This window comes from Chiloscyllium plagiosum, chromosome 17, assembly GCF_004010195.1.
Source record: "Chiloscyllium plagiosum isolate BGI_BamShark_2017 chromosome 17, ASM401019v2, whole genome shotgun sequence".
Lineage (NCBI taxonomy): Eukaryota > Metazoa > Chordata > Chondrichthyes > Orectolobiformes > Hemiscylliidae > Chiloscyllium > Chiloscyllium plagiosum.
In genome coordinates, this window is record NC_057726.1 from 64511734 (window position 1) to 64523457 (window position 11724).

The 11724-nt window shown below is 47.5% G+C and overlaps 1 protein-coding gene across 4 annotated transcripts in view; it reads left to right on the top strand.

The window, feature by feature from the left end:
- Positions 1-11724, top strand: part of LOC122558575 (RNA-binding Raly-like protein) — a 949610-nt gene that overhangs the window by 510786 nt on the left and 427100 nt on the right. Inside the window, exon 1 of one of the 4 annotated variants that reach the window (XM_043707328.1) lies at positions 5256-5666. The exons of the other annotated variants lie outside the window; for them this stretch is intronic. Coding sequence (XP_043563263.1) covers positions 5486-5666 — 181 coding nt within the window. The 5' untranslated portion in view covers positions 5256-5485. Of the gene's footprint in view, positions 1-5255; positions 5667-11724 lie in introns of those variants that run through there. 4 annotated transcript variants of the gene reach the window in all.

Genomic DNA, 11724 nt, shown 5'->3' on the forward strand with positions numbered 1-11724 from the left:
GCTGAGGAACTGTTTGTGAAACACACAAGGCACACTGTCAGGGAGCTGTTTTGTCTGAATGGCCTTCAGAATGTAACATGAAAATGCAGATCACCAGAAAGACCTTGGCTTTCATCGACTTCCATTTCTTTGATGTGGGATGCGATGTCTTTGAAGTGTAAGGCAGGTAGTTTTTAACTAACCTTAACGCTTCAATATACCAATGAATGACAGGCTGTATCACCATGTTCTCTCAGTTAGCTCCTTGCAAGATTAGAAAGCTCAAATTTGGCTTGTGAATCCTCATCGCCTGTTCCTCATGGTGAACCGCAATCACTCTCTTAATCCTTCTCCACATCACATTTTCTTTTTGTCTTAATGGGCCGGAAGTAACAACATATTAATATATGATCTGTTTGAACACTGTACAACTGAAATAAGGCTGGCTTCCTTTCTGATCTCATCAGACAATGTTCACATAAAATCAAAACGTTGGCAAGCTATGAAAATATAATTAGAAAGAAGAAACATTGCTGATACATTGCCCAGTAATATAATACTTGAACTGTTATGAGGGATCAGAATTATACAGAGTAAATAAGAAAACTGGTAATGATTGTAGAATTCTCAATTTTTAAAAAAAGTGAAAGAAGCTTGAAAGTGGAGTTGCAGGTAGATAGGATAATGAAGAAGGTGTTTGGTATGCTTTCCTTTATCAGTCAGAGTATTCTGTTTTCCCTGCAGCGTCAGAGGCTGAGGTAACCTTGTAGAGGTTTGCGGAATTATGAGGGGCATGGATAGGATAAATAGACAAGGTCTTTTCCCTGGGGTGGGGAAGTCCAGAACTGGAGGGTGTTGGTTTGGGGTGAGAGGGGAAAGATATAGGGGAGACCTGAGGGGCAACTTTTTCACACAGAGGGTGGTGCATGTGTGGGGTGGGCTGCCAGAGGAAGTGATGGAGGCTAATACAGTTGCAACATTTAAAGGGCATTTGGATGGGTATATGAATAGGAAGGGTTTGGAGGGATATGGGCCGGATGCTGGTAGGTGGGACTAGATTGGGTTGGGATATCTAGTTGGCATGGAGGGGTTGGACCGAAGGGTATGCTGCACATCCCTATGACCCTATAACTGTGAATACTGGAAATTAGAAACAGGAACAGAAGCTGCTGGGAAAGCTCATTAGGAGTGGCAGCATCTTTGGAGAGAGAAAGTTTTGGGTCCTGTGGCCTGAAGAATTTCACTTCTGAGGAAGGGTCATCTGAGCCGAAACGTTAATTCTGCTTTCTCTCCACAGATGCTGCCAGACCTGCAGAGCTTTTCCAGCAATCTCTGCTGTTGTTTTCAAATTCTCAAACTGACCCTGTTGGGACTGTGCTGGAAAATCGTGAGGATAGGCTAGACAGGCTAACAGCACCATGAAGGACCCTTCAGTGAAAAGCAAAACTCAATAAAATGATGTCTTTCAATTCAATTCTGTCCTAATTTTCCAAATGGGGAATCAATGGCTTTGTTGTACTGTCACAGGACTGTTAGTCCTGGGACCCACGTAATGTCCTGGGACCCACGTAATGTCCTGGGACCCATGTAATGTCCTGGGGATTTAGGTTCAAATCCCTCTGTGGTGGAATTTGAGTTTGATGAATATCAGGGTCTAATTGAATTGAATGTTAGGGGAAAAACCTGCCTGGGTCACTAATGCCCTTTAGGGAAGGAAACTGCTATCCTTACCTGGTCTGGCCTACATGTGACTCCAGACTCACTGCAATGTGCTTGACTCTTAACTGCCCTATGGGCAATAAATGCTGCCCTAGCCAACCTATGAATGAATAAAACATTTAGCCCTCAAAATCCAGTTCACGTTTTACCTTTTAAACTTCAGAATAAATGGCCTCTCTGAGCCAACTCCTGGTCTTCCTCTAAGCCATGAGATCAAAGGTTTGCACATTCTGCTATCCACCTGACTGTCACAAAGCTGAACAATCCACACAGTCCCTAACCTTATCCCTTCACTGCTTTAGTTCTTTGGCTTTCACCTACGGACAGCATTGGAGGCTGAGGGGCAACCTTACAGAGGTTTATAAAGGGCGTGGATAAGATAAACAGACAAGATCTTTTCCATGGGTTGTGGGAGTCCAGAACTAGAGGGCATAGTTTTAGGGTGAGAGGGGAAAGATATAAAAGGGGACTAAGGGGCAACTTTTTCACACAGGGTGGTGTGTGTCTGTGTGCGTGTATGGAATGAGCTGCCAGAGGAAGTGGTGGAGGCTGGTACAATTACAAGATTTAAAAGGCATCTGGATGGGTATATGAATAGGAAGGGTTTAGAGGGATATGGGTCATGTGCTTGCAAATGGGATGAGATTAGGTTAGGTTGGCATGGACGAGTTGGACCAAAGGGTCTGTTTCCATGCTGTACACCTCTATGACTCTAACTGTCTTTTTCACACAGACATTCTGTCTTTATCTCAGAGAAAAATTTACACTTCTGTCCAACTTGCTACTTTAACTCAACCAGAAAAGACTTACATGAACAAAACTCACGGTATTTGAGTCCCTGCTAATTCTCAGAGTGCTGGTCTAGAGGGGAAACTGCAGGTTCTCTGTCTAGGCCCCTTTGTCTGGCTTCACAGTTGGGAAGGGAGGATAGCTACAGCTTTCTCGTACACCTCAGTGCATGCATTGAAAACCTGCGACAACCAGTGATTATTTATACCCTGCATGGTCAGCTCTGTGAGCGATCCAAGGTGACCTCGCCGCTCAAGAATAGAGTCTATTCATTAGTTCAAGTGCTCTTTTCAACTGCAAGACCTCGAACATCAACGTACGTTTGATAAACCTCACAGTATTCCAAGGCTTCTCTCACTCACTCTCTCCCCGATCAAAGTGGCGATCCGTAAAATCCGAGGCATTTCCAAGACTCATTTATTGAGTGCATTGATTAGATTAGATTCCCTACAGTGTGGAAACGGGCTCTTCGGCCCAACCAGTCCACACCGACCCTCCGAACAGCAACTCACCCAGACCCATTCCCCTACATTTATCCCTGACTAATCCACCTAACACTCTGGGCAATTTAGCATGGCCAATTCACCCTGACCGGCACATCTTTGGACTGTGGGAGGAAACTGGAGCACCCACACAGACACAGGGAGAATGTACAAACTCCACACAGACAGTCGCTCAAGACTGGAATCGAACCCAGGTTCCTGGCGCTGTGAGGCAGCAGTGCTAACCACTGAGCCACCTTCTGGAGAGAGAGCCAGCCACGTACACATTTACCTGCATGTTGTGTCCTGAGATGTGAAGATTGATGGTAGTGACTCCAATTCCTTTCCATCCCCTTGGTTGACTAGGAATCTCTCTGACTCTCCCCAGCCTGCCTTTGCGGTATGATTTGCAAGCTGATCACCAACATGTTCGGCTTCACAACGAAGGCATCTTCTTTTGAGGGCCCTTCGAATCCAGGACTGGGACCAGAACCCAGAGCATCTGACTCAGGGCAGCGATACTAACCTCCCCTCCCACCGGGCCCCTTTCAGCTTCCTGAAGTATCCAAAATCACAAGGTGGCTGATTAATTTTCAGCTTCGCGTTCTGACACTGATCGTGCTTCGAGAGCAGAAGTTGCTGGAAAAACTTGGCAGGTCTGGTAGCATCTGTTGAGGTCAGAGTTAACGTTTCGGGTTGAGGGACCCTTGCTCGGAACTAATTATGTTTGTTCTACTGTGAGAATGCCGGGAAGGTATAATGGGGATGGCACACTTACTGCACAGAAAAAGCTGTTCGGCCCATCGTGTTGATCCACCTTTCTAACATTTAGCCCGTTGCCCTGTAGATTCTAGTATTAGAGTTCCACACCTTCGAGATAAGTCCAGAGTTTCTGCCTCTCCCTCAGGCAGTGAGTTCCAGCCCCCCCAACATCGTCTGGATGAACACAATTTTCCTCTTACACAACTCCCCTCTAGTTTTTCAATCAATGCCCCCTAGTCACTGGGGTAACTAGGACCTACTTTTCCACTTTATCCAGGTTCCAGGTGTTAAGGATTAATGCGACTATCTACGTTTACCTCAGTATTGGGATGTAATGTAAGATCGCATGACCACACGGAGATAACTCACTCCAGCAGCCTCCTGGCAGAGGTGAGCTCTGGGCCTGTAAATTCTTAGTGTCTACCATGCCTAACTAAAAATGCAATGTTTGGCACGCTATCAAAACACTCCTACAATCTTTACCAAGTTCTCTTCTGGATCCAACCATAGCATGCAACCCTGTACCTCAATCAATTTTGCCACCTTGAATTTTCATCGCTCCATCAGTGGAGACTTCAGTTGCCCTCGGTCCAGGCTCCACGAACCTTCTGCCTGACAGCCCCTTTCTATCCCCTTTTAAAATCTTCCTTAAAATTCGCTCCTTTGACCTGGCCTGTCCTTATGCAACACGGTGTCCAAATTTTCTCTGAGAATGCTGGAACACCTTTTCTTACATCAAAGGTGTTCCATGAATCTATGTGGTTGGCTGCTGAAAGGCATGGCCATGTGGTCAATAAAACGCAGGTGGTAAAGGAGAGGTGTTCAAAGCAGGAAAGCGAGAAAGACGAAGGTGGTGAGGAGTAGATTGGTGGTCCCATTCGCTGGTTACAGTTTGCTGCTTTTAACTATAGTTACGGTTTTCACAACCAAGAACTAACCATTGACACACTGGGGCAGCACGATGGCTCAGTGGTTAGCACTGCTGCCTCACAGCACCGGGGATCTAACTTCGACCCCAGCCTTGGGTGATGGTCTGTGTGGAGTTTGCACGTTCTCCCTGGGGATTAGGTTGGATTGGCCGCGCTCAATTGCCCAGAGTGTCCAGGGATGGGTGGGTTAGGCGTGGGAAATGGAGGGATGGGCAGGGTCTGGCTGGGATGCTTTTCAGAGGGATGATGTGACTCGATGGGCTGAGTGGCCTGCTTCCACACTGTGGGGATTCTATGAGAGGGGAGAAGCCAGTGCAGACAAAGTGATCATGCCAGTGAACGGGCTGTGCCGACCCTCCAGGTGGGAAATATACAAGACAAACTGGCCCAGTTTTTCCTGGGAAAGCTTTCAAATGATGAGTTGACCTCCCAGCCAATGCTGCTTTTCACGTGGGGGCCTTGTCAGCATTTACCCCCACCCAGTGGATGGGAATGGGTTCAGTGACCAGCACAAATAGCACACAGCCCACAGGAGACAAACATCTTTAGTGCTGGGAGTCCTTCCTCTGGGCTGGGCAGGAAACGGTGAGGGGAATGGCAGGCGGGGTGCGTGTTTGCGAACTGAGGGCTCTGCCGATGGAGGGGACTGTCAGCTCGAAATCTAATTGAGACGGGGAGGATTATCTGCCTGCCTGGAGCTGAGAGATTGTGTGAGCAGGGCCCTTTGTGGCACAGCCTGGTATCCTCCCTGCCTTGCGAGCTGGATGTGGTACAGTCCGTGTGTAATGCCCAGCAGCGATGTACTGGTGACAGGCTGGGTGCTGAATGTGTGTATGTGGGGGAGAGAGAGAGACACACACACACACACACAGAGAGAGAGAGATTGCTGCTGCTTCACTCGAGGAGACCACGGCACAGCTCAGCCTGCGAATTGTAAGAACCCGACTGCAGAACAGCACTGCGCTTGGCATGACTCTGTTCAAAACCAAACGTCGCAACCAGAGATGTGAGTATTTCCCATGTCCTGCATTCGTTCTGAGGTGGAAATCCGAAACTCCGGGGATGGGGCTGCATGCTGAGGGGCGAGTGGCAGAAATGCAACCACCTTTGCCCCTCTGTCCTCCTCCCACACTCCTTCCCTTGCCCCTTGGCTTCCTCCCTCCCCCTCTCTCTTTCTCTCCCCTCTGGCCCTTCACACTCTGTACACAGACACATGCAAAGAGCGGAGCAATTGCCTCAAGTGGAGGTTTGAGAGGAAAGTGCTTGAGCCCGTGTGTGTGGTGCATGCATGTGTGTCTCTCTGTGACCCTGTATGCGAGGTGCCCTGCACTGTGTTGTATTACCCCGAGCCACAGAGAAACAGCAGTGTAAGTTTTTTTTTCAGTTCACTGAACAATACCAAAGGGTGATAAATAAATGAAGTCACAAACACCTGGGAGCTGTTTTCATTTGTGTTTGGGGGGTGGGAAGCTGTTTGCATGCTTAATGAGGGCAGCGTGTTGCAAAACACATTTGCAGTACCTTTGCTATTCCATTCAGCGGGCATTGCAACTGGTCAGCACACAGGCTGGAGGGCAAACAGAGGGGTCTGTGCCCCATGGAGGAAGACTGCCATGGCACAGTTGCCAGTCCACTCGGTACCAAATTCCCTGGCATTTTCACAGGCCAGATTCTGGCAAATAACTACTGTGTTATAGAGCAATAACAGCAACCGTGGGGCAGCACGGTGGCTCAGTGGTTAGCACTGCTGCCTCACAGTGTCAGGAACCCGGGTTCAATTCCAACCTTGGGATACTGTCTGCGTGGAGTTTGCACATTCTCCCCGTGTCTGTGTGGGTTTCCTCCGGGTGCTCCAGTTTCCTTCCACAGTCACAAAGATGTACAGGCCAGGTGAATTGCCCATAGTGTTAGGTGCATTAGATTAGATTATATTAGACTCCCTACAGTGTGGAAACAGGCCCTTCAGCCCAACCAGTCCACACCGACCCTCCGAAAAGTAACCCACCCAGACCCATTTCCCTCTGACTAATGTACCTAACGCTACGGGCAATTTAGCATGGCCAATTCACCTAACCTGCACATTTTTGGACTGTGGGCGGAAACCGGAGCACCCGGAGGAAACCCACGCAGACACGGGGGAGAATGTGCAAACTCCACACAGACAGTCTGGAATCGAACCCAGGTTCCTGGCGCTGTGAGGCAGCAGCGCTAACCACTGAGCCACCGTGCCACCCTGATTAGGGTCTGGGTGGATTAGTCTTCACAGAGTCGGTGTGGACTTGTCTGGCCGAAGGGCCTGTTTCCATTCTGTAGGGAATCTAGTCTAATCTAAACTCCATATGTGATGTAGAGCAGATTCTTACAAAGGTTTGTAAATTGGTGTTGCAATGTCTATTAGTGACATGTTCCAGCAGACAGGAGTCTTGTAACATAGTGAACTGTTCAGGAACTGTGCTCATGTAGTTTAACTTAGAATTATTACATATAAATGGTGTATGTATTTACCTAGAGTGCACACTCAGAAAGGCCAACCAAAGTGGATTCCCTAGTAATTTTTCAACAGGTATTGGATAAATCCTTCAAAAAGGAGACATTTTGCAAGATTACTGGGAAAGAACAGTATTAAGGATCTAATTTGATAGTTGGTTCAAGAACCTTCAGAAACCTCAAAAGTCTTCTTGTGTCCTTTATGATTCTACACGTGCAAGGTGCAATACATTTCTTTATGAGCATCGGGGAGTGATGTTTAGGAAAAGGTGTGTGGGTTCATCCAGCCTGACCCATGCCCATAGCAAGTAGCTATTTTTTACCCTTGTTCTCTATTCCCAAAAACCATCTCATCCACTCAATGCAGAATAAAGTCTAGACCTTTGAGCAATGGAGTTGGGACGTCACGTTGAGGTTGGTGAGGCAGCTTCTGGTCGCCTTGTTATAGGTAGGCTATTATTAAACAGGGGAGAGCTCAGAAGAGATTTACCAGGGTGCTGCCAGGAAAGGAAGGGGTGAGTTATAAAGAGGGGGTGGAAGGGCTGGGACCTTTTTCCCTGGAGCATCAGAGGCTGAGAGGTGACTTATAGAGAGGTGACTTATATAAGTTTATAAATCATGAGAGGCACTCAATAAGGGAATTGGCAGGTGTCTTTTCCCTAGGGTGGGGTATTTCAAGACTGTTTTTAAAATGAGAAGAGAAAGATTTAAGAAAGACGAGGGACAATTTTTTTTGTTTTACAGAGAGAGTGTGGAATGAACTTCCAGAGGAAGTGATGGATGTAGGTGCAGTTACAACATTTAAGAGACATTTGGATACTTACATGAATAGGGAATGTTTGGAGGGATATGGGTCAAGCGCAGGCAGGTGGGACTAGTTTAGTTTGGGGTTATGGTCAGCATGGACTGGTTGGACCGAAGGGTCTGTTTCAATGCTGTATGTCTATATAACTCTAAGTGGCCGTCTGTGGAGGGTGCCACTCAGTAGGAGTGGGATTCCTGATTTTTAATTCCCTATCCTTCAGTTAAATAAGGCTTGCTTTTGGATGTGCAGTCTTACTGTCTTAAACACTGTATAACACGAGGTATTTATTTTGGTCAATCATTTCCAGAAACAAAGTTGTTAAGCCCTGTGGAGTTCCCCAGTAGCTCAGTGATGTCACTCCCCAGCCTGATATGGTACTGAGACCTCCTGGCCAGATCCAGTTCAGCCTCGTCTGAGTGACTGTGAGGGAGTCGGGGAATGGAGGAGAGAGATGGTTTCTAGTCTGCCCTACTCAGTCATTCAGTGACTCCCTCCTTTCCTTATTCCAAGCTCTAAGCGTTTGCAGACCTTCACAGAGGATAGGATTGGGCTGGGGCTGTGATGCCTCCACAGCTGAATAGCCCACTTTTGACTCATAATGGAACTGGCCACCTGGTTGCCGATGCCTGTGGAACCACAACCCTGTGTGAGGCTCAGCGTCCGGAGATACGGGCATTGAGTTGGACTGGGGTTGGGGGGGGGGCATTGAGGGGTGCTGGTAAGTGCTGTGTTCTCAGAAGTAGTTTGCAAAGGGAATTGGGAAGAAGACAGAGGGCCTTTTTCATGTAAGGGCTAAAGTTGATCCTCATTGCGTGCAGCTGAAACAGGTCATCTACCATCTAAAACAAAAGACTACACTTCAGTGTCACTTACTGCATGAGAAGCTTCACTGAGGCGCTATATAAATTCAGGTGCACGCTCCCCTATTCCCATCAGTGTGGGCAAAGAAACTCAGAACTGAGCAAACGCCAAAGGTTGACACTGTCATATACTTTATTTTATCAACCAGCTTTGACAAGGGGTCAATTAGACTCGAAGCGTCAGCTCTTTTCTCCCCTTACAGATGCTGCCAGACCTGCTGAGATTTTCCAGCATTTTCTCTTTTGGTACTTTATTTTATGATCTTATTGAGAGCCAGTGTTGGTATGATGGGCCGAATGGCCTGCTTCTGGGCTGGAACCATGCCGTGACTGGGACCTTTGGAAGGGAGACTGTATTCACAGGGGCGTTCAGGGAGTGAGCACAATCTCCAGAACCGTGTGGCCTTTGTGGTTGACTGTTATAAGACCACAGGAGCACCCACCTGTATATTTTAGGGGGCAGCTGGTATACACTGCTGTGTTGGTAAGTCAGTGATTCAATGGGTCATTCTTGCTGATGCCCTCGCCATGTTTTATGTGGCACACCTGATTGATTGAATGCTTCAGCCTCCCTGTCAAGAGCTATTATACTCCCAGAGATCAAAGAGTTCTCTGTTCCTAAACGCAGATGATTGTCTCCATCTCCTGCACAAAACACATCCATTTTCTGATTGCTCTTGTGCTATTTTCCTCACCAGCGGACTACCCATTCCTTGCTGTAACTCCAGGTAGTCCTTTGCCTATTCTCAGTGGGCCACTGGTCTCAGTGAGCTTTAGGCTTCACAGGTGCTGCCTTCTCCTCGCCCAGCTCACCTAACCTTCCACTCGAGCATGTTTCTCCACTCAGTTAGATCTGCTCATGCACCTCCACTTAATCGTCTTGGTTCCAGACCCCTTCAGCCGCAATGAAATGATCAGTCTCAGTTTTTAATTTTCAACCGATCCTTAGCTCCTTGGGAAAGGGTGAGGTTTGCGCTCTCTCTTGTGTTTCCCGGAGTCACGTCTGAAAGGTTGAGCTCGAATCTGAAGATTATGTCCCTTCATCCATCCGGCCCAGGTGATTTATCCACCTTCAGACCTTTCAGCTTCCCGGCACCTTCTCCTTAGTGCTTTCCTTTTTTGGTCAGAGTACTGAGTACAGGAGTTGGGAGGTCATGTTGTGGCTGTTCAGGACATTGGTTAGGCCACTGTTGGAATATTGCGTGTAATTCTGGTCTCCTTCCTATCGGAAAGATGTTGTGAAACTTGAAAGGGTTCAGAAAAGATCTACAAGGATGTTGCCAGGTTTGGAGGATTTGAGCTATAGGGAGAGGCTGAACAGGTTGGGACTGTTTTCCCTGGAGCATCGGAGGCTGAGGGGTGACCTTATAGAGGTTTATAAAATCATGACAGCCATGGATAGGATAAATAGACAAAGTCTTTTCCCTGGGGTAGGGGAGTCCAGAAGTAGAGGGCATAGGTTTAGGGTGAGAGGGAAAAGATATAAAAGGGACCTAAGGGGCAACTTTTTCACGCAGAGGGTGGTACGTGTATGGAATGAGCTGCCAGAGGAAGTGGTGGAGGCTGGTACAATTGCAACATTTAAGAGGCATTTGGATGGGTATATGAATAGGAAGGGTTTGGAGGGATATGGGCCGGGTGCTGGCAGGTGGGACTAGATTGGGTTGGGATATCTGGTCGGCATGGACGGGTTGGACCGAAGGGTCTGTTTCCATGCTGTACATCTCTGTGACTCTTATGATGGCCACTACACTCACCTCTGCGCCCTGATTCTCTTGAAATCCAAAGATGTGCAGATTAGGTGAATTGGCCAACTAAATTGTGCATAGTGTTCAGAGATGTGTAGGTTAGGTGCATTCGTGAGGAGAAATGTAAAGTGATAGGATCGGAGACTGGGTCTGGGTGGGTTATTCTTCAGAGGGTTGGTATGGACTTGTTGGGCCGAAGGGCCTGTTTCCGCATTGTAGGGATTATATGATTCTATGATTTATCGCCGAAGGAATTGTGGATCTAGCCTGTGTTAATCTTAATTAGTTCAGCTTTCCCTACCCGAGAGAATAGGAACTTGGTTTGTGTAACTTAACTCTTCCAACCTTATTTTAGCTGCAGTATATCATTTCTGCTGATCCTGGACAGTGATCACATTCCCGACTCCAACGTGTGTGGTCCTGAGGTTGAGTGTACCTCTGCCCAGACTGAGATTAGTGAACACAACACGGATCAAGGATCTATCCCAGAATTTCTGTGCTCTTCAAGAGTCAAATACCCATCAGCGGAGCAAAGAAATACCTCATGGTTCGGCAACAGGGCTCCTCACTTTAAACTTCTAAGTGTTGGCTTTTGCAGATATCTGGAGCAGTTGGAGGATGCTGGTGCCTGCACTCTGTACAAAGCTCATTCCACCTTGCCAGATCCTGATTAAATTCATCGACTTATCCACTGCCGGAGCTGAGATGCATGAATAGAATATAGAACATTACAGTGCAGTACAGGTCCTTTAGCCCTCGATGTTGCGCCGACCTGTGAAATGAATATATTATCATTTCCAGCCATAGGTCAGATTGGGTTGTCCAGTCAGTGTGGACGAGTTACACCAAAAGGTCTGGATCCATGTCTTTTGACTCTCTGATTCCATAGTTTCCTGTCTTCTGCCTCCTTCCCTTCTTAAACAGGGGTGCTACATCAGCCATTTCCCAGTCCTCTGGGACCCTCTTTGATTCCAGTGACTCCTGAAAGATCACCACCAATGCTACTACAATATCCTCAGCTCTCTCCTTCAGAACTCTGGGGTGTAGTCCATCTGGTCCAGGTGATTTATCCACCTTCAGACCTTTCAGCTTCCCCAGCATCTTCTCCTCAGTGACTGCTCTCACCTCTGCCCTCTGACTCTCTTGAAGTTCTGGTATGCTGCT